Source organism: Myxocyprinus asiaticus, chromosome 23 (genome assembly GCF_019703515.2).
Source record: "Myxocyprinus asiaticus isolate MX2 ecotype Aquarium Trade chromosome 23, UBuf_Myxa_2, whole genome shotgun sequence".
In the NCBI taxonomy this organism is placed as follows: domain Eukaryota; kingdom Metazoa; phylum Chordata; class Actinopteri; order Cypriniformes; family Catostomidae; genus Myxocyprinus; species Myxocyprinus asiaticus.
In genome coordinates, this window is record NC_059366.1 from 34,087,217 (window position 1) to 34,114,483 (window position 27,267).

Genomic DNA, 27,267 nt, shown 5'->3' on the forward strand with positions numbered 1-27,267 from the left:
GAAATGAACACTGAGAAAATAAAGAATAAATACAAGTAAAATAAATAGCTAAATAATCATCAGTACTGTTTAGTATCATGGAGTGTAAAAGATGGACTTTATTTACTTTCCAGTATTGTGTCTTACCAACTAGGTAACAACATAGCGTGAAATCAACACTCAACAGACACAATCCACCACCACAATGTTGTCTGCTGAGCTGCAAAAAGATGCTCTGATGCTTACCTTTCAATCTGCTACATTACTGACTGCACTGACAAACTATAGCTGGCTAACAGCAAACAGTTGTGATAAACAGGAGTGACATGGTTGTCAGGTACAGGGTTAACGTTATATTAGTTATATTGACAAGGGAAAATGATGGGGTCATTGTATATTAACTTTCCCGTATGTATTTCACAAACTAGTTAGCAACTTACCATGAAGACACCGCTTAACTCCGCACCGGTTAACACCGCACCGCTTAACGCACCGCTTAACTCCGCCCTGTCTGCAGAGCCACCGTCAGCTCAGAGTCAGCTCTTTAAACAGTGGAGTCGGAGCGCACTCTTCTGGACAAACTTTGTCCAAATGTTTTCTGCATTATATGTTCTGAAAAAAGTTTTCACCTCTGCACATATCTGTAAATATATATGTCGATACCGATATATCGGTGAAAGGCTAATATCGGCCGACCGATATATCGGTCGGGGACTAATGCTTTTCATCTGAAACTGGCTCCGTGAGTGAAAGGGCAGCCCAGTTCATTTCCTTTCCAAAAATGACAACAGGGAAATATAAAAGTAGAATATTACAGGTAAAGGTTAATTCATCCAGTGTTTTTAAGTCACTGATTTGTTAACCAGATTTAATGCATTAATATAGACTTGATTTGACCTGAGTTTTGCAGAGAAGCAGACCTGAAATTAAAATGATTTGTGCAGTTTATTTTTATTCAACCCTTAGTTTGTGATCACATTCGTTTTCAGCTGGATTATTACCAGAGGTGGGTAGAGCAGCCAAAACTGTACAAGTACAATTACTTGGAAAAAAATTACTCAAGTAGAAGTAAAAGTAGTGATGTTAATAATTACTTGAGTAAGTATCCAATTAAAAGAATACTCAAGTAGCGAGTAAGTAGTTACATTCATATGTAACGAAATGGACGTTTAATCTCCAATATTCCATTACATAATATACATTTAACATGTATTACATAATAATAATAATAATTATTATTGTAATTCACCCTCATGTTGTTTCAAACCTGTATGACTACTTTCTTTAATGAAACAATTAAGGAGATGTCAGACAGTATGTTTAGACTTTATAGTCACCATTTACTTTAACTGCATGTTTTTTCCTCCATAGTCAGTCTCTAACATTCTGTCTAACATCTTTTGGGTTCCACAAAATACAGAAAGTCACACAGGTTTGGAACAACATAAGGGTGGGGAAATGATGACATAATATACATTCATGGCTGTGCTATCACTTTAAGGACACTTGTCAGATTTGGACAAATCTGTCAATTAGAGAAGTTTGGAAACCAGTTTTTACGGTGTAAAACGTGAACAATATTCCAAAGGCCCAATCATATATACTGCTGAATAAAAAAAAAGCAAGATCATGCTTTATTAATGGCTACCTTCGCTATTTCACAGCGTTTAAAAGTCCTGAATGGATTCTTAGTTCAGTTACAGTATTTTCAGAGTAGAAAGAATTTAGATAATTAGTTTTGTACAGTAAGAGTAAACTGCACCTTATCTCTGTATTTGGAAGTGTGTTAGGCTGTCAAATGCAAAGTTGCTGTGCAGTGTGCACGTGCAGAAATGCGCTCCAGTAGTCACACCCGCACGCAAACAGAGCAAAAGACATTAACACTTAACGTGGATGTTTACATGGATTAATACTGTAGGAAAAGATATACAGTAGAAGTTTACATACACTTAGGATGAAGTCATTAAAACTCATTTTTTTAAACACTCCACAGATTAAATATTAGTAAACAATAGTTTTGACAAGTTGTTTAGGAAATCTACTTTGTGCATGACATGAGCAATCTTTTTCCAACAATTGTTTACAGACAGATTGTTTCACTTTTAATTGACTATATCACAATTCCAGTGGGTCAGAAGTTTACATACACTAAGTTAACTGTGCCTTTAAGCAGCTTGGAAAATTCCAGAAAATTAGGTCAAGCCTTTAGACAATTAGCCAATTATCTTATGATAGGAGGTGTACTAAATTGGAGGTGTACCTGTGGATGCATTTTAAGGCCTACCTTCAAACTCAGTGCCTCTTTGCTTGACATCATGGGAAAATCAAAAGAAGTCAGCCAAGACCTCAGAAATAAATTGTGGACCTCCACAAGTCTGGTTCATCCTTGGGAGCAATTTCCAAATGCCTGAAGGTGCCACGTTCATCTGTACAAACAATAGTATGCAAGTATAAACACCATGGGACCACACAGCCATCATTCTGCTCAGGAAGGAGACACATTCTGTCTCCTAGAGATGAATGTAGTTTGGTGCGAAAAGTGCAAATCAATCCCAGAACAACAACAAAGAACATTGTGAAGATGCTGGAGGAAACAGGTAGACAAGTATCTATATCCACAGTAAAATGAGTCCTATATCGACATAACCTTAAAGGCTGCTCAGCAAGAAGCCACTGCTCCAAAACCACCACAAAAAAGCCATACTACAGTTTGCAAATGCACATGGGGACAAAGATCTTACTTTTTAGAGAAATGTTAAAAAATTGAACTGTTTGGCCATAATGACCATTGTTATGTTTGGAGGAAAAAGGATGAGGCTTACAAGCCGAAGAACACCATCCCAACTGTTAAGCATGGAATCATTTTGTGGGGGTGCTTTGCTGAGGGAGGGACTGGTGAACTTCACAAAATAGATGGCATCATGAGGAAGGAAAATGTTGATATATTGAAGCAACATCTCAAGACATCAGCCAGGAAGTTAAAGCTCAGTCGCAAATGGGTCTTCCAAATGGACAATGACCCCAAGCACACCTCCAAAGTTGTGGCAAAATGGCTTAAGGAGAACAAAGTCAAGGTATTGGAGTGGCTATCACAAAGCCCTGACCTCAATCCAATAGAAAAGGTGTGGGCAGAACTAAATCTCCCACGATCAAAATACATCAGCACTGCACTTTATTACTCTTACTCTTATATCTCACACCAGACAGTCATTAATTATATTATTATTATATTATATTCTCTCTTAACGACTGACTATCAACCGACAGCCTGAATGTCAATACAGTACAATACTGTACATTCTATATATACTACTATATATACTTTTTTTATATATTTTTATTTTTTATTTTTATTGAATAATGTGTATCTATATAGTGCGTATTGTATACTGTACAATGTATGTTATTATTTGTATATTGTTGAGTGTAATTATGTGTATATCAGATGTTTAAATTGTGCTGTGTTAATCTGATGTTATTGTAAATTGGTACTGTCTTATCACTGTCACGACTGCTATGTTGATCGGAACTGCACCCAAGAATTTCACACACCATTGCACTTGTGTATATGGCTGTGTGACAATAAAGTGATTCGGTATTGATTTGATAAAAGCATGTGCGAGCAAGGAGGCCTACAAACCTGACTCAGTTACACCAGTTTTGTCTGGAAGAATGGGCCAAAATACCAGCAACTTATTCTGAGAAGCTTGTGGAAGGCTACCCAAAACGTTTGACCCAAGTTAAACAATTCAAAGGCAATGCTACCAAATACTAACAAAGTGCATGTAAACTTCTGACCCACTGGGAATGTGATGAAAGAAATAAAAGCTGAAATAAATTATTCTCTCTACTATTATTCTGACATTTCACATTCTTTTTTATTTTTTATTATTAAATCATACAATAACAATGAAATGCAAAACATATACAGTTGTGCCCAAAAGTTTGCATACCCTGGCAGAAATTGTGAAATTTTGGCATTGATTTTGAAAATATGACTGATCACGCAAAAAAATTTATGGATTTAAGTCTTTTATTTAAGGATAGTGATCATATGAAGCCATTTATTATCACATAGTTGTTTGGCTCCTTTTTAAATCATAATGATAACAGAAATCACCCAAATGGCCCTGATCAAAAGTTTACATACCCTTGAATGTTTGGCCTTGTTACAGACACACAAGGCGACACACACAGGTTTAAATGGCAATTAAAGGTTAATTTCCCACACCTGTGGCTTTTTAAATTGCAATTAGTGCCTGTGTATAAATAGTCAATGAGTTTGTTAGCTCTCACGTGGATGCACTGAGCAGGCTAGTCAGTCAAAAGACCTGTGTAACAAGGTAATGGAACTTCATAAAGATGGAAAAGGATATAAAAAGATATCCAAAGCCTTGAAAATGCCAGTCAGTACTGTTCAATCACTTATTAAGAAGTGGAAAATTAGGGGATCTCTTGATACCAAGCCAAGGTCAGGTAGACCAAGAAATATTTCAGCCACAACTGCCATAAGAATTGTTCAGGATACAAAGAAAAACCCACAGGTAACCTCAAGAGAAATTCAGGCTGCTCTGGAAAAAGACGGTGTGGTTGTTTCAAGGAGCACAATACTTGTTGACCCCTCTCCAAACATAGTGCTTATGGCTGTGACCATAAAGCTCTATTTTGGTCTTGTCACCCCAAATGACAGTGTGCCAGAAGCTGTGAGGCGTGTCAAGGTGTTGTCGGGCATATTGTAACTGGGCTTTTTTGTGGCATTGGCTTCTTTCTGGCAACTCGACAATGCAGCTCATTTTTGTTCAAGTATTGTCGTATTGTGCTCCTTGAAACAACCACACTGTCTTTTTCCAGAGCAGCCTGTAAAATCTATATGCAAAATTTTGAATTGTATAAGATGCATCCTTGCATCTCTAGATGCAGACTTAACGTTTTTTTAGAATCTTAGCCCACACTCCTTCCTCCAATGCCAAGTTGAAATCTTTCTCCCAAACTCTCTTGAGAGAAGTTAAGGCTCCATCCCCCAGACTCTGAAGTAACAGGGAGTAATACACTGATGCCTCATGACCTTTTCCAAAAGCCGCAATCACCTCTCCCAAAGCATCTGCCTCCTTGGGGGGGGGGGGGGGTGCTACTCCCAAAAATAGTACAAAGCAGGTGGCGCAGTTGTAAATACCTATAAAAATGAGGTCTGGGGATCCCAAAATGTTGGACCAAGTTTTCAAACGATCTCAACACTCCACTTTCATATAGGTCACCAAGTGTAGCAACCCCCCTCACAATCCACTCTGGCCAGCAGAAAGGGGACTTGCCAATACATAATCTTGGGTTCTGCCATATGCTCGAGGCAACATTTAAATAAGTGTCCAATTTAAACAATCTGGACACTTTAGTCCATACCGTGTGTAAATGCAAATAATGGGGTGTGACTTAACTTTTCCAATTAGTTTGATAGAGATGCTTTGTAATGGCGAAATAGGGGCAAGAACTGCCTGTTCAATAACAAACCAGGGAGGGGCTCTCTCAGGTGGAAGTGACCAATGAGCCAAATGTCTGAGACTGAACGCATAGTAATAAAACAAAATCTTGGGTAGGCCTAGCCCACCTTTGTCTATCGGCCTATGTAACTTATCAAAATGCTGGGACGTTTACCATTCCAAATGAAGGACTTTGCTATGCTATCAAATTGCTTGAAATAAGAGAGGGGGACATCTACAGGGAGAGATTGTAGCAGGTATTTAAATTTTGGAATACAATTCATTTTAATAACATTAACTTTCCCAATCATCGATAAATGTAATGAAGCCCACCTGCCCACATCGCTCGAAAACCTTTTTATTAAAGGGTCAAAATTAACACTAACTAAATCAGACAAATTTGCTGGGAAAAAAAAAAAAAACCCCAAATACTTTATGCCCTGTTTGGGCCACTGGAAGGCGCCCAGCTGGAAAGCCTTTACTGGACAGTACGCTGTCAGAGCCAAAGCTTCGGATTTAGACCAATTGATTTTGTATCCTGAGAACTTGGAAAAGGAATTAATAATTCTGTGGAGGCAAGGCATAGATCTAGTAGGTTCAGAGACAAATAATAAAACATAATCTGCATAAAGCAGAAGCTTATGCGCCACACCTCCCGCAACCACCCCTGGAAAATCCTCCTCTTTTCTTATCGCGGCTGCTAATGGTTCCAGGGCAAGACAGAACAATAACGGGGAAAGAGGGCAACCCTGCCGAGTGCCCCTATCCAGAGTAAAATAATCTGAAATTAATCCATTTGTTTGTACCGCTGCTACAGAGTGTCTATAAAGTAACTTAATCCAACCAATAAATGTACTCCCGAACCCATACATTTCTAAAATCTTAAAAAGATAATCCCATTCTACCATATCAAACGCCTTTTTGGTGTCAAGTGAGACTGATCATTCGCTACTGACCACATGATATTGATGAGATGCCTGATGTTATCAGAAGAGCTGCGGCCCCGAATAAACCCCACCTGATCTATGTATAAGAGATGTCATAACCTTACTTAATCGGTTAGCCAAAATGTTTGACAACATTTTTTACATCTAGTTGGATCAGGGAGATTGGATGATAACCTTTACACTCCCTTGGACCTTTGTCCTTTTTAAGAATCAGACTGATCCGGGCTTGTGTCATGGATGGAGGAAGCTTTCCATTCTTTAATGATTCAGTATAAACTTCTAACAAAAGTGGAGCCAGTTCTGCAGCATAGGATCTAAAAAAATTCTGCGGCAAAACCATCTGGCCCCGGAGCCTTGCCAGTAGGTAGGGACTTTATTACCTCGTCAAGCTCCTCCAAGGTTATCTCAGAATCAAGAATGTTTTTTTGCTCAGTCTTCAGTTTAGGAAGATCTAATGGTTCCACAAAGTTTTTAACATCTTCATCAGCAGACGAAGACATGGAACTATAAAGATCAAGATAGAACTTTTGAAAAGGCATTATTAATATCAATGGCTGAGGTAAAAATTTCACCACCAGCAGATTTCACTGAGGGAATGATAGAAAGAGACTCTCTGCTTTATATATCTAGCCAAAAGCTTCCCTACTTTGTCCCCCTACTCAAAGTATGACTGCCTTGCCCTGAATAACCAAAACTCCACTTTCTGCAACAAAATAGTATTATATATATATTTCAATCGAGTCAATTCTCTGAGGCCATCAGCTGACATACGGCGCTTCAGCTCTGCCTCTGCACTTTTAATATTTCCTTCCAACTCCACGAGTTCTCGTGCTTTGGATTTTTTGATGAATGAGGCATACTGTATGATCCGACCCCTAAGAACCGCCTTAAGTGCCTCCCAAGCCATGCCCACAGAGGATACCGAGGACCAGTTGGTCTCCATATAAATATTGATTTCAGTCTTTAACATATGTTGGAAATCAGGATTTTGCAAAACGGATACATTATGGCGCCAACTATATGATTTCTTTTTCTCTATATGTGGCAACACCTCTAAACTCATCAGGGCGTGATCCGAGACTAAAATGTTTCCAATTGAGCAATCAACAATAGATGAAATGAGGGATTTGGATATAAAAAAAAATAATCTATTCTAGAACAAATCTTATGGACTGATGAAAAAAAAATTATAGTCTCTACTAGATGGGTTCAGTCTCCAAATATCTGTAAGACCAAGATTTTTACACATCCTGTGAAGCGTCAATGTTGCTCTAGGGGGCTTACACACTTTTGCTTCACTATGATCAAGGACTGAGTCCATCAAAAGATTAAAGTCTCCTCCCAAAATTATATCATGAGGGGTGCCAGCAGCTTGCAACATCCCTTCAAGATCTATAAAAAAAAGCCCTGATCATCAGCGTTAGGTGCGTAAATATTAGCCAAAATCAGACTTTGCCCCTGAATTTCTGCTAAAACAATAATGACTCTTCCTAATTTATCATTAAACTGTTTGAGACATTTGAATTGTAAATGTTTATTTACCAATATAATGACTCCCTTGCTCTTACTTGAGCCAATACTAAAGAAAACATGTCCACCCCATATCTTCCCAAATTTTTCAGCTTCCTGTGGGGAAAGATGCGTTTCTTGAAGAAACACTATATCATATTTCTTACGTTTAAGAAAAGTAATAACCTTCCTTCTTTTTATGGGGTGCCCCAACCCATTCACATTCCATGTGGAGAGAGATAGTACACTCATATTAACATTTGAAATTTTGATATAACAGAAAAAAAAAAACTGTGTGCCAAAGACAAAATTATGAAGACCAAATTCAACATTAATGCAACAATAAATCCCGAACTTCCCCCCAAACAAAACAAACAGAAAAAAGAAAAACGTGCGCATTAACCCCGCGCACGACAGCGCCAACCGGCGCCAATCCCTTTAAACTCAGAGTCCGTGTACTCATACGAGAGCCCCCACAACAACATTGCCATCGGATTGCTCAATTTTGCCTCACAAATTTGTAAGGCAAAATTACATAACATCAAATATTTTGTAAAACAAACCCCAGCCAATAGGCAGAATAAACACAAAGAACGTGTAGACTCATTCACAGAACTGTCTCGAAGGTGTGTTCCTTCACAAAACAAATTCCAGCTGATATAAAGCCGTTCAGTTTCCTCGGTCAGACAAACAAATCTTCAGTGAGCCAGCTGATGAGTGCAGCAGATGACATAATCATTCCAATGTCCCACGAAAATACTCCACAAATCATACTCCAGCCAACAGGAGGCATAAGCACAAGGAACTGACAGATTCATCCATAACTGTCACGCCTGGAGACCAGTTCTAGGGGAACACCTGCCCGTAGAAACGAGAGGTCGGTCCAAGGGCTGAAAAGACGGTGACAGACCGGCGTGATGACCACACGATGTATCCTGCGGTGCCATGCCCATCTCGGGACTCGAGTCTGAAGCCAGTGCTGCAGCGGTCTCATATGCATCAACCCGAGCGGAATGGCCACCACTGAGGATGCCATATGCCCCAGGAGCCTCTGAAAAAGTTTCAGTGGAACCGCTGTTTTCTGTTTGAACGCCTTCAAACAGACCAACACCGACTGGGTGTGGTCGTTTGTGAGGCGCGCTGTCAAAGAGACTGAGTCCAACTCCAAACCGAGAAAAGAGATGCTCTGAACCGGGAGGAGCTTGCTCTTTTCCCGGTTGACCCGAAGCACTAGTCGGCTGAGGTGTGAGAGCACCAAGTCCCTGTGTGCGCACAACATGTCCCGAGAGTGAGCTAAGATTAGCCAGTCGTCGAGATAGCTGAGAATGCGAATGCCCACCTCCCTTAGTGGGGCAAGGGCTGCCTCTGCGACCTTCGTGAAGATGTGAGGAGACAGGGACAGGCCGAAAGGGAGAACCTTGTACTGATATGCCTGACCCTCGAATGCAAACCGCAGGAAGGGCCTGTGTCGAGGAAGGATCGAGACGTGGAAGTACACATCCTTTAGGTCTACCACTGCGAACCAATCTTGATGCTGGACGCTCGCCAGAATGCGTTTTTGCGTCCGCATCTTGAACAGGAGTCTGTGTAAAGCCTAGTTCAGTACTCACAGGTCCAAGATTGGCCACGACCCACCGCCTTTTTTCGGTACGATGAAGTAGGGGTTGTAAAACCCCTTCTTCATCTCGAATGGAGGGACAGGTTCTATCGTGCCCTTCCGTAGGAGGGTAGCGATCTCCGCGCAAGGTAGCAGCGTTTTTGTCCTTCACCAAGGTGAAGTGGACACCGCTGAACCTGGGCAGACGCCCGGCGAACTGAATCACGTAGCCGAGTCGGACGGTCCGGTCCAGCCATCGCGGCGGATTGGAAAGCGAATGCCACTTGTCCAAGTTCCGCGCAAGGGGGACCAAAGGGACAACGTCGTTGGACGTACCAGCAGGTGGGGCCTCGCGGCGGGGCTCGAGGTGCCACACCACATCGTGGCCGTGCGGAGTCTAAGGACATCGAAGCACTTACCTGACTCCTTGTGACCACCCCCGGAACAGCCTGGGATGGGGGAGGAAGAGGCCTGTCCTCGTGACCCGTGGAGACTGTCACATCGGGGGCGGATTTGGGCGCTCAGGGGCGGGAGACCTGCCAAATAGAGTGGTGGACGGTGGTCGTGATGACGGCCGTGCACACTGGATACCTGACCCAGGGAACAAGGAAACCACTCTTGCTGAACTATTGAGTACTGCAGCCACTTGGGCATGCAGCACAATTAAATGCAAAGGTAACAAAAAGATGGAGAGGTCTGCTTACCAGCTCCAGAGCAGTGGGTTTCGTCGTCCCTGGGTCGCCCATCTCAAGGGCGCTTTGAAGCCTTTCACGGGTTCTGGGCGGCCGCGAGACGGGTGGCGTCTGCTTCCTGCAGTGGGCTCCATGCTGGGGCCGGGCCGAAGGGGCGGGCTGCGGCGGAGTCACCGCAGGGGGATGCCCTTGGCGACGAGTAGACGGGGTGTGGGATCTTGAGCCGCGCCGGGACAGGATATGCCGGATAGCCTCTGTCTACTGCTCCACCGTCGAGAACTGCTGGGTAAAGTCCTTGACAGTGTTGCCGAATAGGCCAGCCTGGGAGATGGGGGCAGCAAGGAATCATGTCCTGTCGGCCTCACCATCTCGACCAGGTTGAGCCAAAGGTGGCGCTCCTGGACCACTAATGTGGACATCGTCCGCCCGAGAGACCGTGCCGTAACCTCCGCCGCTCAGAGAGCGAGGTCGGTTGACGAGTGCAGTTCCTGCATCAATCCTGGGGCGGAACTATCCTCGTGCAGTTCCTTTAGCGCCTTGGCGGACTTGCAGGAGAGCCATGGCGTGCAGGGCGGAGGCGGCTTGTCCAGCGGCACCATAGGCCATCAGAGACGACATAAATCTACAGGCCTTGGATGGGGGCTTTGGGCACCCACGCCAGGTGGCGGCACTCTGTGGGCATAAGTGCACTGCGAGCGCCTTTATCCACCGGGGGATTGCCGAATAGCCCTTGGCCGCCCCACCATCGAGGGTAGTAAGGGCGGGGGAACTGAAAAGATCGGGACCGGGCAGTAAAAAGTGCCTCCCACGACCTTGTCAGCTCTTCATGCACTTCCGGGAAGAAAGGAATGGGGGCGGGGCGTGGCTTTGAGCGGCGCCGCGAGCCCAGGAACCAATCATCGAGCCGCGAGGGTTCAGGGAAGAGCAGAGGGTTCCACTCTAGCCGCCGCTCGTGGCTGCCCGGGAAAGCATGTCGTCATCTCCGCGTCAGCCTGTGACTGGGCAACCGTCCCCGAAGGGAGGAGCCCAGCTGAGGCTTCCGCGTCCGACTGGACGAGCCCGCTCTCCGATGCTGCGCTCGAGAGCTCATCACTTTCGCGGGCTCCGAATAAGAGGTCGAACTCGCCATGAGACGAGCCGGCAGACTCGGGAATGGGAGGTCTGCGGGGGGATACCTGGCGGAGGCGGTCCAATTGGGGTCTCCAAATTGCCCCCAGTGCTAGCCATGCTGGCCTTATACCCGTGGGTAAAAGGACAGAGGCGGGGAGCCTCTGGGGTGGCTTGCTCTCTTACGAAGGCGAGCCGCGACTGCATCGTTGCCATGGACATGTCCTCGCAATGAGAACATGACCATCCACGAACGCTGCCTCCGCATGAGCAGTGCCCAGATACGAAAGACAGTGATCGTGACCCTCAGAAGGCGAGAGATAACGAGCGCAACCAGGAATAACACACAATCGGAAAGGCATCTTTAAAAAGACACGTCTTTAAAAAGACGTTCCGTGTGTGCCGCTCTTTTAGAGAAATATACTCTTATTTCTGCCGAAGCACCCAGGGGCATTCTCTGCATTGCACCAGTGCAGAGGGGGGAGAAGCCGCTGAAATGCGCCATCAGATCCAGCAGAGGTGAATGAACATTCGTGAGAATTCAGCTCAGTGAGCATGACCGTTCGGCTCCGAAGAGAAAATCTGAATGAGTGGTTGCATACCAGCTCCTTTTATCCCCGTATGTCCGGGGAGTGGCATGCAAATACAACTCGCCAATTTTAATTGGCCTTTTATCAAAGACCAGAGGTGTCTCAGGCTCCCAAAAGTGACCCCTAGTGTCACTACATCGACACAACGTCGAGTGAGTGACAGATAGGGAACTGAGGTCATAGCCCATAGTTACAGAATCACCCAGAAAATGATAATCACCACAACACAGACCAGCTCATGTTATCACAATCGGCAAAACTCACCGCAAAAAGTTTTCTTAAGTTGGAGCTGCAATTCTAATCTTGAAATATCTGCTTGTCTCGGTGTAAAATGAAAGCACTGCATGATGAAAGTGTTTGTTTTGAGCACTTGCTGCTGCAGTCATGAACTCGAGTCGAGTGACAAAGCGCAGCGGTAAAGTTCCGTTCATTAAAGTCCCATTAAAAAAATCTCTCAATAAATTACATATTTATTAAAATTATTTAAAACCAGTAATGTAATGTAAGGAATTTTCATTAGAAATGTACTTAAGAGTAAAAAGTACCCACTATTAAACCTACTCTTAAAAGTAAATTTTATCAAAAAATTTACACAAGTAAATGTAACAGAGTAAATGTAGCATGTTACTACCCACCTCTGTTCATTACAGCTAAGTCAGGGTTCCCACACCCTTTGACCTATGAATTTCCATGTTTACCTCATTCAAAATAACAAACTCAAAAAATCGATTCACTGACAAATGAGGCATCATTACGAGTTGCAAGTTACTCTACACATGAGCATTTTCAAACTCATGAAATATTTAGAAAACACTAGAATATTCATTATATTAATTATAGACTTAATATTTTTTTCAGGTTTTTCATGACAGTGGGAACCCTGTAAAAAGCAATGAGTGTGTTCTCCCTTTTGTTTTATGCCAATATCTGTTAAGCAGTATAACGTTCAGGACTTTATTACCTCCAGAAAAACATGTGAGATTTATTAACTGAGTTTAGATGGCAAGTTGTATATGTGAAATACTTTAATAATTTTGGGGGATATGTTTAAATACTAAGGGTACATTTATTGAAATACCTTATTCTATATTCTGTCAATCCTATAAGTGTTAATCTTTATATGCTGATCAATGAAATTTAGACCATAATTCTGCCCCTAACTAAAAAAATTATGGTAGCTTATTTTCACTTGTTTTGGTGAGGCAAGTTGCTTATTTTGGGCTTATTTTTCCAGACCAGATCGCTTGTTTCTCTTTCAAGATCTGGCAACACTGGTCCTCACAATGCAAGTGATCAAAATGGTGACCAAACCTCTGTAGCTCCAAAAAGCACATAAAGGCAGCATAAGAGTAATTCATACGACTCCAGTGCTTTAATTAATGTCTTCAGAAGCAATCTAATCAGTTTTGGGTGAGAACAGACCAAAATGTATCTCCATTTTCACAATACATCTTGCCATTGCAATCTCTAGGCACAGTCATGATTTGAAGCTCAATGACACTTTTCTAGTGCTTGATGCATGTGCAAAGCCCTAGATAGCTTTAAATCAATCACCAAGGAGACTGATGTCAAAATTTAAAGTGAAAAAACAAAACAAAAAAAAGAGTTATATTTTGGTCTATTCTCATCCAAAATCGATTAGATCGCTTCAGAAGACATGAGTTAAACCACTGGAGTCATATGGATTACTTTCATGCTGTCTGTACGTACTTTTTGGAGCTTCAGCGTTTTGGTCACCATTCACTTGCATTTTATGGACCTACATAGCTGAAATATTCTTTTTAAAATCTTTATTTGTGTTCTGCTGAAGATCGAGGGTGAGTAAATTATAAGATCATTTTCATTTTTGGATGAAATATTCCTTTGACTTTAAAAGCCTCATCTGTTTTTCCATCACACATTTGCTTTTTATGACACTATCGGTTAGGTTAATGCCGCCCACATACTATAAAACTTTTTTCAAAGTCGTCGGATTGCTGTTCTTTTCACACTACACAACTGTCTGTCTGTATCCTGAAGTTGCTGTGGTTTGTACATTACACGAGGGATCGGCGACAGAGGGTCACACATTACAAGACATTTCACTAGGAAGAATCCCCAACTCTTGTCTGGTCTCCAAACTACGTTTCACAACAAATCGCACGTGAGAAGTGATGCAGGAAATGACGTAAGATGATGCGTGAGACAGGAGTTCTCGTGCGAGACTTAAGTTCTTCCCTCTAAAAATGGTGGTCTTGCGATCCAAGTTGTTTATATGCTGTTTTGCAGTGAAAAACCAAAAAAGAAAAAGAATATGGAGAACAGAATTGTTGGGGAGACGTGGGCAGCGAGGATTGTCTGTTCTGCAGAGAGATTTGGAGTGAAATAAATAATTATGCAGTGAACGCAGGTAGCTGCCTGTTGGCACTGTGGTTTGACAAGGACATGTTTGTGCTTTGTTTTTGTTTCAAATAATTGAAAAGCTTGTGTAGGCAAATTTATTTATAGAAACTGGACAGGGCATTAACTTTAAAAACATCATCTCTTTTGAAGAAAATTGTACTTGCTATTAGCATCACACAGTGGACATTTCACCTCAGAACTAACGTGATACGTAGTTCACAGTTTCATCCAAGGAAGATCAATTTGGAAAGCACCATGCAAAACCACAAAATCTGCACAACCCAACTGAATCTATTGAGCTGTGTTTGCATCAGCACCTATATCCTACATCTCACACACACTTACTATGAACTTTGCCTGCTGTTTGGTTGCTTTTTTTTATTTATTTTTTTAAACAACACTAGCTAACTGTGGGGAAGTTACTGCAAGAAGTATTTTGATAGAATTTGTGGATACAAATAGTGTGTTTAGCGTGTTCCTAGATAATTCAACAGCAAGTGCATTTTTAAAGATATAAAGCTTAATTCTGTCTGATTTCTCTATTTGGTTTATTTTCCTATTGTTGTGTTAGGAAAGCTGTTGATGCTTCACGATTGCATGCTTTCCTACAGAAACTGGAAAACTATACAACTACACATAAAAACAGCAATCCACGTAAATCGAGACCCAAAATATGTTTTGTTCTGTCAGGCCAAAAATATGCAAAAAGGAAAATTAAAGCAAATTTGGAGAGCATAATGCTTTTTTTTTCTCTGCTTTTAACACATGCATCAAATCCCACTGAACTGTTATGATGCTTTTGCAGAAAGCAAATCCACAGTCTATCAAATGAAAGCCAGAACTAAATAAATTAGCAATCTGCTTGGCTGGCGGTGCTCACTTCAAACACACAAATTCATTATCTATAGAAAGCTTTGAACAACAAAGCCAAAGACGACCAAACAAACAAACATTTTGTAAACACATACAAAAGGAACAGTTAGGGGGAATGGCATACAGAACGTTGCTGAAGGCGTCTAGAGCGCCACACATAAACTGTGTGTGCGTGCGTATGTGTGTGAGAGAGAGAGAGAGAGAAATGCCATGAGGTACATAGATGATCCATGACGTCTCACAGATCCAGCTGCAAACAGTAGCGTGTCAAAACTCAGTTCCCCAGCTGGGAGTGGGAGCTTTCTCTGTTGTCATAGATGTCGACACACTCTCCTGCTGAAGAGCCCGAATCTCTATAGCTGTCCACTTTCTTTCTCTCATCAAACTTTCTTTTACGTGTGTAAATTCTTTCAAAGACTAACACATCACAGCTACAATCACTTTTCACACACATAAATACAAACCAGCATGGGGCATAGCCTTGCAACACTGTATTGCACCCATACAAGTCATTCTTTTCAATTGTTTTATCTCACATTTGATGTACCAAACACATCTGACATTTACTTTTGGCAATTACATCAGCAATATTTGGTCTTATATTACTGCAATACAATTTTACAAAACAAAATAACAAATTTACTATTTTAACAAATATACTATTTTGTATTTTATTATTGAAATATTTATGTTGTATTTACTTGTCTGTCACATATTGTGCTGTCTCTGTGCTCCTAAACAGAAGACTGCTTCTGTCGACCTCTTGGTTTTTTCTCTCTTAACTGTGCCTGCCAGCTTGAAAAAGGCTAATTGCAGTACAAGAAGGCTGAACATTATACAGATTGGAAATAAAATTTACTGAAATGAGTGCCACAAATACATGAGTATAATTTGTGGAATTAAAGGGATAGTTCACCCAAAAATGATTTCCTCACCCTCCTGGCATCCCAGATGTGTATGACTCTCTTTCTTCAGCAGAACACAAACAAAGATTTTTAGAAGAATATTTCAGTTCTATAGTTTCTCACAATACAAGGTGCCAAAAATGTTAAGCTCTAAAATCCACATAAAGGGAGCATAAAAGTAATCCATATGACTCCAGTGGTAAAATCCAGGTGTTCAGACATGATATGATAGGTGTGGATGAGAAACAGATTAACATTTATGTCATTTTTTATCATAAATTCTCCTCCCTGCCCAGTAGGGGGTGATATGCATGAAGAATGTGAATCACCAAAAACAGAATGAGAAAGTGCAAGTGAAGGGAAAAGGACTTAAATAATGATTACACTTCCTAGTGCTCTGCGCATACATCAAGAGCTAGGAAGTGTAATCGATCTTGAAAACATTAATTGTTGTGCCTAGAGACTGCAATGGAAAGATGTGGAGTGAAAAAAAGAGTTACATTTTGGTCTGTTCTCACCCGAAACTGATCGGAGTGCTTCAGAAGACATGGATTAAACCTGGAGCCTTATGAATTACCTGTGTGCTGCCTTTGTGTCCTTTTTGGAGCTTGAAAGTTTGGTCTCAATTTTGGATATATTCACATCATATCTCCATCAAAATATCTTGTGTTCCACGAAAAAAAAAGTTAGTCATACAATTCTGAGATGAAATAAGGGTGAGTAAATAACAAGAGAATTGAGAATTTTTGTCCTAGAAGCAACTAGAAGTGCCCTAAATGTGACTATGTCCATTTGATCCATGTAGATCAAGCTTAGGTCTTTAAAAAGTCTTAAGTGAAGCATCAAAAGTTAATTTTTCCAAGATAAGTGTCCTGCAAAATGACTTGTGGAGTGAAAATAAAGTTAGTGTGCTGACTACAACATTATATAACATAATGAATCAGGAGGATAGATGGGGTTGCAACAGAGTCTGGCTCACAGCAAGTGTACCTACTCACCTGAAATGACTGAAAGAGTTCTGAGAGGGCACAGAGTAATCAAACCCAGTGGAGTTATTTGATGCAAACAGCACAGACTGTGGAGAAAACACACACACACACACACACACACAGAGAGATGTAAGAGCATATACACACACAATACTGCAGTAAATCCCACTCATCTCTCATGACTGAAAGACAGCTGTTTCTAACACACGGCAATTACAGCACACTAATTAAAGTAAACATGCCATTAGAAAACACTACAAATCACCATCATTCAGCTCGAAATGTGAAAGTGGAATGTAAGTAGACTGGTAAACATCATTGCAATGCCTCATGAGCATGCAAATCAAAAACCTTTTATACTGAACCATCCTTGTTCAAATAAAAGTTTAACTAATGTTCTGACAGAGAGAAAACAAAAATTTATAAAATTACAAATTATCTATACCTCAGAAGATCCAATTCTAGAGCACGAAAGATTTGATCTTTTACAGGAGTCCCTATTGACTGTCTGATGAGAATTTTGGACACTGAAGAGAGCGTTTCATCTTAAACTGAGAAAATGAGACAAAAATAGACAGAACAGCTCATCTTGCTCTCATGTACTGTGCTGCTCTCTTGTTTTATCATCATTCTTTTAAAGGAATAGTTCACCAAAAATTTAAATTCTGTCATTATTTACTCAGCTTTATGTCTTTTCAAACCTGTATGTGCTGTAATTTTTATCCGGGATCATAAAAGAAGAAATTTCTGAAGAATCTTTACACAACTCCTGCCATTCAAAAGTTCATAGTGACCAAACTTTCAAAAAGGACAAAAAAAAATATGGGTTTGACATGAGGCGAGTAAATGATCAAAATCAAATTTTGGGCTGAACTTTAAAGAAAAATCCTATTTAGGCACAAAAGAAGAATGGTACAATCATTCAAATGAGGCACAAGGTACAATGTTTCATTGTAAAATATGGAAATTAGGTGTTTGTCTGAGTAAAAACAAAGTTTCACGCAAGAGCAATAACTGGTGTCGCTGTAGGCTCCATGAGCGAGTTAACAGTTGTTTGTGAGCGTAAAAACAGTTCACGCAGAAAGAAAGTTCTGTAATCTCAGAGCAAATAGGAGGAAACAGCTGCTGTCTAAATTTACGAGAGACTTAACAGTCAGGAAATATTTAATTACCTGCCACAGCAGTGAGAGACAGAGAGAGGAAGGGAAATTTAGAGAGCGTGTTAGAGGGTAGGGAAAAATGAAAGTAAGAGAGAAAGTGAAAGTGCACACTTGCAAACCAACAACAGAGACACATTCAGCTCTTATCAGAATTACTTTAAGTAATAATTACTTTACCTCTCTATAGAAATAAAAAAAAAAGTGTGTAAGAGAGAAAGAAACTGGCAACGTGAAAACATACCAAGAGGAATTTATAATTTTAGCTTGAGGGGGTGTATATGTGCCTCTTTGAAGAACAAAGCTCTTTTTATACCTCATGTGAAGGAGCACACAGCCAAGTTGCATAGCAATTACATCTGACTCGTTTCTGACGACTTGCATTTTTTAACATAAATTCTTAATTCTGCACCTTTTATTCCAGCAGCAGTTTTAATGCATCATTTTTCACAAATAGCTTCAAAATAGTATAAAGAGTAGTAAAGAGTCTCCCCCACCTTACGTTTCTCCCTAAGTTGAGCTGCTTCTTGTGGATGGTTGAAATGGAACATGGTGGCCCTTCCCAGTTGTATGCTCACTCCTGACACAATCCATACATAGAAGTGAAAACAGATATGGTGTTTAATGCAACAACAACAAGCAACGCAATATATCCTATCACAAAACATGGATTGTTACTGAAAAAATATTGGTTATGCATTATACATTGATCATATCAGTATCTGCCAATATAAGTTTTTTTACATAGGTCTGTATTGGTCTGGTTAGAGTGTTATTAGAAGCAGATAATATTTATTCTAATACAATATTTATTTAATGTATATTTGAAAGTTAACTTTTTTTTTTTTGCATCAGTCTACATTGGTGTTGTTAGAGCAATATAAGAAGCAGATAATGTTTCTAATATAATATTTATTTAATATATATTACAAAAAGTTCACTCTTTTTCTTAACCATGTTTCAAAACAGTTGTTTAATAACAGTTATTATTAAACCGTTATCCATCTATTCCCCTGCACAATATTTTAGTTTTTCTGCCTGAAGAATCACTTAAAGCATGCACAATTTTAGATTACAGCTTTAAAACATCGACCATCTTATTGGTTATTTGACACAGACATAAACATAAAAATAATTATTGGCTATCAGCATCTGTCAGTTTCTATTTTGGTGCATCCCTGAAAAATACTTTCAAGTTTCACAACTCCTTTTAGCTATTGGGAATTTCCTGGGAAATTCAGAGAACATGAGACTCAGGTTCTTCCCAAGCAGATGCCCATTTCCTCTCTCATTTTGGGGTGAAAAAAACCAAAACAAATCTTGCCTCTATTAATGACTTCCAAGGGGTGACAAAGCTCTTGAAAAACCAGCATCAGATGGATTTGGGCCACGGTTGTTGTGAAAATTACTATAATTTGTTCAAAGGAAATGGCTTTAGATGCCACTGCGTCTAAAGAGGGGAACAGTGGCAAATTGAAATTTGTGAAAGGGGACTTGCATGGTTCTCTATACATGAGCCTCTGTCACTTTAGCTGCCTTTTTGCTCTCTTTTTTTAATCTTGCACCCAGAATAGTTTAAGCTCTTGGAATACAAGCTGTTCTGTCTGAATTCTGGAGGTTTTTACCCTTTTTAAAAGGTTAATCCCACACATGCACTTCAAACCCCCTCTGCACTCTGTCTGTTTCATCTGCCAATTAATTGGGGGTCAGGTGCTTTGTCTGCCAGACTCTTAACCTCAGTCATGTTTGGCTGTTCTGGAAGCGCAGGGAGTCTTGCTTTAAGATGAGAGTCACTCAGATGGATCTGGACAAGAATAGAAGCAATAGGGCGGGTCTATTTCACTCTGAGAGGCTGGGATGTAGAATAAAGATCTGAAGTGGCAAGACGCAGACACATTCAAAGAACTTTTAGATTCTAGTTAAAACCAGAGATTTTGAAGTGTTTCAGCTATTCAGATTTTTTTTATTTTATCTGCTGGTGTGGCAGTTCAGTTATATGGGCATGTTTCTTTTTATTTGATCACATAGCTAAAATAAAAATTGTCAGTCTAAACAAGTTTTCATAAATTACGAAATTGATAGCTCTGGCTCTAAAATAGGATTGGATGAGATTGGATAAGGCATTGTAAAATAACTGATACAGCTGTTCTCTCTTTGACTATTAGGCAAAAAAAAAAAAAAAAAAAAAAAAAATTACACAGACTTTAAACTTTATTACAAATGTAGACACAAATGCTTAGCCAATCTACTTCAAGCATTTTAGGCCATGTTCTAGAGGCAAACAAGCCACTGAACACAGTTTACTCTATTTTCTACCACAGCTTTATGAATCATGGTACGACGCACAAAATTGAGCTTGAGTAGCTAGAAGCATTTGCATTTATTTACTAACTTAGAATGTGTCAGGGCTTACATTGCTTGGTAAACACCCTACAGTCAGGCTAATGAACTCGAGCCACTTGAGGCAGCATGTTACACTGACTGTAGAAGCTATTTCTTTATTTGATTGTATTTGTATCTTGTATTGTATTTTTTTTATTTTATTTTTTTTATTTCATTGTTGCACACTGGGTGGCATTTGTTGGCATAACAGGTGCTAATATAGGTGAGCACAGGGGAAGAGGAAGGGAGGTGTTGTTGACGGGAAAGCACAACAACTTTTGACTGTGTTAAAGGATCGTGTTCAGGATATTACATTTACGGTGTTAAAGGACCATGTTCATGATACCATGTGGATGAGACAGTGTTGAAGGAGTGTGCATATTGTATCATGAGTGTCATATCGAGTTAAATTGATTATCTTTACATGTGAGTAGAACGTTTAATCAACTGTTTATTCTTTGAACACTTTTTATAAATAAAGACATTAAATTTATGCAACTCTGGCATGGAACATTATCAGAGGAAACTCAATGGAAACATGTCAGAACTACTCCTGTCAACAGCCCCTATGTGACATAAATGATTGGCATTTGGTCATTATACTGATTATACCAAGGTTAAAGTGGTACTGCTTTTATATCGTGCCAAATAATACTTCTTAATCATGTTAAAAGTATTGTAGTATAACTGAACCATGGTAAAATAACAGTGTTTCAGAATTCAAATTAAAATGCAACCATTTGACACAACACTCCTAAAAACTGATAAAAGACTGTGAGACATGGTAGTTTATTACCCTGGGTTAGGAGGCAGGGCTTGGTCACCTCCACCCCATCGATTGCACACCTAGCTCCAGAGAGTGGCAGGAGTGTGACGGCCCCCCCCTGGTTCTCAAACACACAGTGTTCCCTCTGAAGAGCTTCACCATGGAGAACTGAGGAATAGAGAAACCAGAGTGAAAGAGGCTCTGACACTGCAGACAGCTTCGGTCAGAAACAACTTGATGTGGACCGAATACAAACCTATATCCTGCTCTGGCTCGGTTCCTCCAGCCCCAACTGACGTTCTGCCTTCCTATAATAGTACAGGAAATGCTTAGTATTGACGTTTGCCTTTATGAGGTTTCTATCAATAAGGGGTATGGCTGTATGAGTAATTTTATTTTACGGTATTGGTATATTTCACAATAAAGTTATTTTGCTTGAAATTATTATTATTAATTTTAAATAGCCATGTGGTAATGGCCATTTCGATAATAGGTGAACTGAATGATTTGCTGATAAATGATTGATTCTTTTCTCTTTTTATTTGGAACTTGATGGGTACAAAACAAAAGATAAAGATGAGCCGCATTTGAAGGTGTTCAGCAAGCGAAAACAACTTAACTTGTTAACATTTTCTTTCATAACACCCCACTCTTCTATTCAATTGTAACTGAAAAAAAAATAATGATAATAGTTTGGCTCTGTGTTTTGGGGTGCCACCCACCTTCAAGTGATAAAGAACGACCCCTGTGCTGAGCAGATCTTCACCTATGCTGATCAAATAGGGCATCTGGGAATCAATCACTACCCCAATACCCTCTTTTCTGAGAGCAACTGTTTCTTCCTAGTAAGAAACATAAAATCAGACAGACAGAAAGAGAGAGAGATTATATGATATGGATGGGGGCTGGCAAGAAATGTAATAAGATAAACCATCAGAGAGAAACCCCTTTAACTAATGGTTTAAAGAGCTGGGATCGCCAAATAAAAGTGAAATGACAAACATTTAATTGTAAAGCATCATAGCAGAGGACACAGTGTGTGTGTGTGTGTGTGTGTGTGTGTGTGTGTGTGTGTACATGTTTATGCTACATTGTGGGGACCAACTGTCCCCACAAGGACAGTAAAACCTGAGATCACCTACATTATGGGGCCCAGCCAGTGGTTCACGACGAGGGAAATGGCTTAGTAAATATACTAAACTATGTTTTTTTGAAAATGTAAAAATGCAAAAACATTTCTGTGAGGGTTAGGGGTAGGGTTAGGGGATAGAAATGATCGTTAGATCTGTATAAAATCCATAAAATGCATGTAGTCTATGGAAAGTCCCCACAATGATATAAAAACAAGTGTGCGTGTGTGTGTGTGTGTGTGTCTGTGTTGTTTATGACTTTGCCGTTATGCCCCAAGGCCAAGCAGAATAATATCTGGCTTTGGCAACATGTCAAAAGGTTGGAGAAGTGGGAAATGCTGGGAGAGTGAGAGAAAGAGGGAATGAGAGAGGGAAGGAGGTGAAAATAAGAAGGAAACCATAAATCATTTAAATCACTTTGGGTCCATCTCAAACTCTTCATGGAGTTTGTAAACAGAAACCACATTCCATAACCAAACTGATCTCGGAGAAATGCTGTTGAACCTTAATTTAAAAAAGGACAAATAACAATCAATCCAAGACATGCATCAGAAAAAAAATACTTAAATACACTGGTATCATACTACCAATGTATAAGGATTTGATCCTATTATGGTAGACTGAAAGTTGGATTCTGAAATTACACCAGATATTAAGGAATGTAAGTACTTCACTTTTAGACTATAGGGACATATTAATAGGTGTGTTTGGAATCAGCAATGGAGGGATCAGAAGAGGTTTGATTTGCACAAGCTAACCCCAGAAATCTAATTTTGTATGATAAATTAGAAAATGTGAGCTGTCCAGGTTATTATGCAAGGGGGTTTGGGGGTTAGTTATAAACTTATGTACTGTAACTTTCAGAACTCAAAACTTCCTCCTGAAAAAAAAAAAAAAAAAAGTCATTTATTGAAACTAAGCTGCAAAAACATCTTGTTCTGAAATCCTTCAATTTCTTATGCCAAAAACTCAAAACATTAACATATGACCATCCACCTTTACATGTCAAAGACACTTATAGGTTGATGATAAACTTGGCTCACCCACTGGATGAAGGGCGAATTCTTTTATTCCTAAACACGAGAGGAAATGACAAGATTACAAAATGTAAAAAGTTGACCAAACCTTGTGTTGTTCCTAGCTGTTTGTAGCACCTGCTTCCCTGATCTTTTCCATCTGACCTTTACAGTTTAAGCGGCAAATTTCAGTGTTATACAGGCTTTGCAAACAGGATGGTATTGAAGGATGGAGCAGTTTAAAACTATATTGGAAAAGACAGACAGCCAATCTGCACCCATAAAGGTACAGCAGCAAAAACAACAACACGTTTAATTCAAAGGGTCAGAGAGAGTGTAGAAAAAGAATCCTAAAGAAATTAATTATGACTATTTATGGTGCTGTAAGGCAGGGTGTCAATTGTTCTGGATTCAATGAGCATCACTTCCTGAGAATACAAAGAACAGAGAAAATCAACATAAGAACTATTTTACACAATTAGCATCTCTATCTGAGACACCACATCCCACTGAGTGGAGATTGCAAATTCACCCCTTATGGTTGTTCTTCCACTTCTGTCCCATTCCTCCCCCTTTCCTCTCCTCTCTCTCTCTTGAATTACCTCAAACACACCTAAGATCTTTTTGTACAAAATACTATATCTGATGTCTACAAAGAATGTAACTACGCATGTCTGATATCATTCAAAAGGTTTCAGTGTGACTGGTACAATGGTCTCATTCCCACAGCTGTAGACTTAGTCAAAGATTTCAGGGTTTAGAAAAATTATGTCTGTGTTGGGGGGAGTCTTCATGGGGTCTTCAATGCAAATAAATAATGACGGTTTCATCACAGAACAGCTGATATGACCTCCAGAGTAGCGGGATTTCATTAAATTCCAAATCCAATTGAATAATCTATTGTTTCCATTTAAAGCAATTATCATTCTGGTCTGGATATATAAGGAGAACTAGCAAAAGGTTCTGTGAGAATTTGTAATTCAGAAATCCCACACACAACTGCTGTGTAACATTATGTCAAATATGCTTTTGATTCTCTTATCTATGCTTTTATATGATATTGTATTTTATTGATCATTGCCGAACGTGCAGAAACCTTCACCACTCTACTGGATACCGTAATTGGACTAGTGGGGTGGCCCTTACAGTGAAACAACATCAACAAAAAAATTTTACTAACATTATATGTGGCCTTCAGGGAATATATATATATATATATATATATGGCATAGATATTCTATAAGCAGACCATGCCAGGCAAAGAAACAATACTTAAACACACAAATTATCACTGTATGAGAAATTAGTAAATGGTGTCACTATTTTATGCTGCAGCTTATGATTCATGTGGTGAAATAGTACAACATTGATGTTTAGATTAAAAGCCATTGCACTCGGGGGCCTGGGCAGCTCAGTGAGTAAAGACACTGACTACCACCCCTGGAGTTTGCGAGTTCGAATCCAGGGCGTGCTGAGTAACTCCAACCAGGTCTCCTAAGCAACCAAATTCACCCAATTGCTAGGGAGGGTAGAGTCACATGGGGTAACCTCCTCGTGGTCGCTATAATGTGGTTGCTGTCGGTGGGGCACGCGGCGAGTTGTGCATGGATGCCGCGGTGGATGTCTCCGCGGTAACACGCTCAACAAGCCACGTGAGAAGATGCGCATGTTGACAGTCTCAGACATGGAGGCAACTGAGATTCGTCCTCCACCACGCAGACTGAGTCACTACGCCACCACGAGGACTTAAGTGTGCATTGGGAATTGGGCATTCCAAATTAGGGAGAAAAAGGGGAGGGGGGGGGGATTAAAAAAGGCATTGCACTCAAACATCAACACTCCCATCATAAACTTAAGTGTTAAGAGTTAAATTAAACCCGATCTCATGAAAAGTCGTACTTAATTCACAAGTTGGCTATTTCGTATGGTCTCGCACAATGTTGTTTGCATAAACTCGTACAACTTCATGTGCAAATTCCCGGATGTCTAATGTGGAAGTAAGCGCGAGTTCCTGACTAATTAATATAATGCCCTTACCCAAACCCCTCATCTAAACTTAACCAATCAGTAGACATGAAGTAGTTACAAATCAAAAAGGGGATTGGAAATGCACACAGCACTCGCGCTTGGGTCTCAGGAGGCTAACCCTTTAAGCTGTATAAACGCTCCTCCAGAGCAACCTAAAGACTAGAATCAGAATGAGAGCTCTTTGTGTGTGTGTGTGTGTGTGTGTGTGTGTGTGCTATCAAACATGATAGGAAGCTGTTGTGTTTGACAGAAGCAAGTAATTGTCACGTATTAGATGGAAACGATGTCCAGCGACGTCATTGGCTGTAGTGAAAGTCATAGGAATTCAAACAAGTGCAGTCGCACGATATCATAATCAATTATCCAAATTTAGAAAAGTCGTACGAATCCTGACGATTTCGCCATGAGAGTGTGTTGGTTACATCAATATTCACAGGGAAAATCCATTGAACTTGGACTGGAGGGGGAAAAACAAAACTGCTATATATGTATTTAATGGCATTTGAGCAGCCCTTACATGAGGTGATGATAGGCAGAAAAATTATTTCTGCAGTGCACAGCTTCTTTTTTTATAGCATACTGCATATTGACTGTTATGCTCCTTATTTCAAATGCTACAGAGATGGGAGGCACTTCCATGTTTTTATTATATGTGCCATCAAAGCACACATATTCTTCAAAGGCCGTTTGACAAGCATGATGGTCCACACAGATGCAGTATAAAGATTAGTACTTGTACTCTTTTGAGACCTTTAGCTTTAAAGGTGTCAATATCACTCACCGCCTTCCTATCTCTTACACATGAACACCTACAGTTCGATCCTTCAAAACACATTTGAAAAAAATTCTTAGCGCAGTACAGCATGTACTTTGTGCATTTTTAGTACACAAGTAGACATTGTACATTTAGAAAATCTCTGCAGAAAAGACCAGCTTATTACTTGTTAGTGCTGGTTTGGTGGTGGTCTAGGTGGTGGGCCATCATAGCCATGCTGCTCACCAGCAAAACTTGCAACTATTCAGCAGGTTGGGAAATGGTGGGAATTGGTTAACAACACGTTCCATGCAGTTTAAATGACAAATACTTTTAGTTAGGAAAATCTACATTGCTCAAGCTGATAGGTTGAACAGGCACACATCTCTCTACACACCCAAAGCTTTTTCCCTCTAGTCAAAATATATAAACTAGTACTTGCAATACAATGGCAAATGGCTACAGCAGCGCAGTTACATGTAGTGTTCTCCCTCCACCTCCCCAGCACCACCTGCCTAGATATGCTTTAAGGAGGCTTTATCTTGATGTTTGTACAGTAGCAGCATCAGTAACAGCATCATGTTTCCGTGCCAACAGCATATTGACTCAAGCAACTGAACATACTTTATGAAGATGCTTCAAACAACGGCAGAGATCTTTATGGTGCTGCTCGTAAATATACACATCATGATCCCATATAACCTAAATAAAAGAAACAAAATCTGTCTAATAGACTGGGAGTCTTTTTTTACCTTAATTTGAGTTCTGATATATGCAGAAAAGCCTTCAATCCTTCCCAAAACACAGAATAGTCACTGAAAAATATTCTCAGATTGTCTATATTTCCTCTAGTTCTAACAGAACTTTCAACCATTTCTATGCCACCCTCATCTTATGCAAACAAACATAACTAAAATGGTGGAAAGTGCCATGCCTCAACAAATAAGTGCTCTGCTTTGAATAATGTGTGCTTTCACCAGGGAACAGGTG

The 27,267-nt window shown here is 40.2% G+C and overlaps 1 protein-coding gene across 2 annotated transcripts in view; it reads right to left on the reverse strand.

Moving 5' to 3' along the window:
• Window positions 1-27,267, reverse strand: part of kif16bb (kinesin family member 16Bb) — a 78,815-nt gene that overhangs the window by 21,780 nt on the left and 29,768 nt on the right. For both annotated transcript variants that reach the window (XM_051651948.1, XM_051651947.1), the window contains exons 14-18: window positions 22,072-22,191; window positions 21,606-21,657; window positions 21,380-21,517; window positions 18,699-18,781; window positions 17,054-17,130 (exon numbers count right to left, since the gene is read on the reverse strand). In XM_051651948.1, coding sequence (XP_051507908.1) covers window positions 17,054-17,130; window positions 18,699-18,781; window positions 21,380-21,517; window positions 21,606-21,657; window positions 22,072-22,191 — 470 coding nt within the window. The remainder of the gene's footprint in view (window positions 1-17,053; window positions 17,131-18,698; window positions 18,782-21,379; window positions 21,518-21,605; window positions 21,658-22,071; window positions 22,192-27,267) is intronic.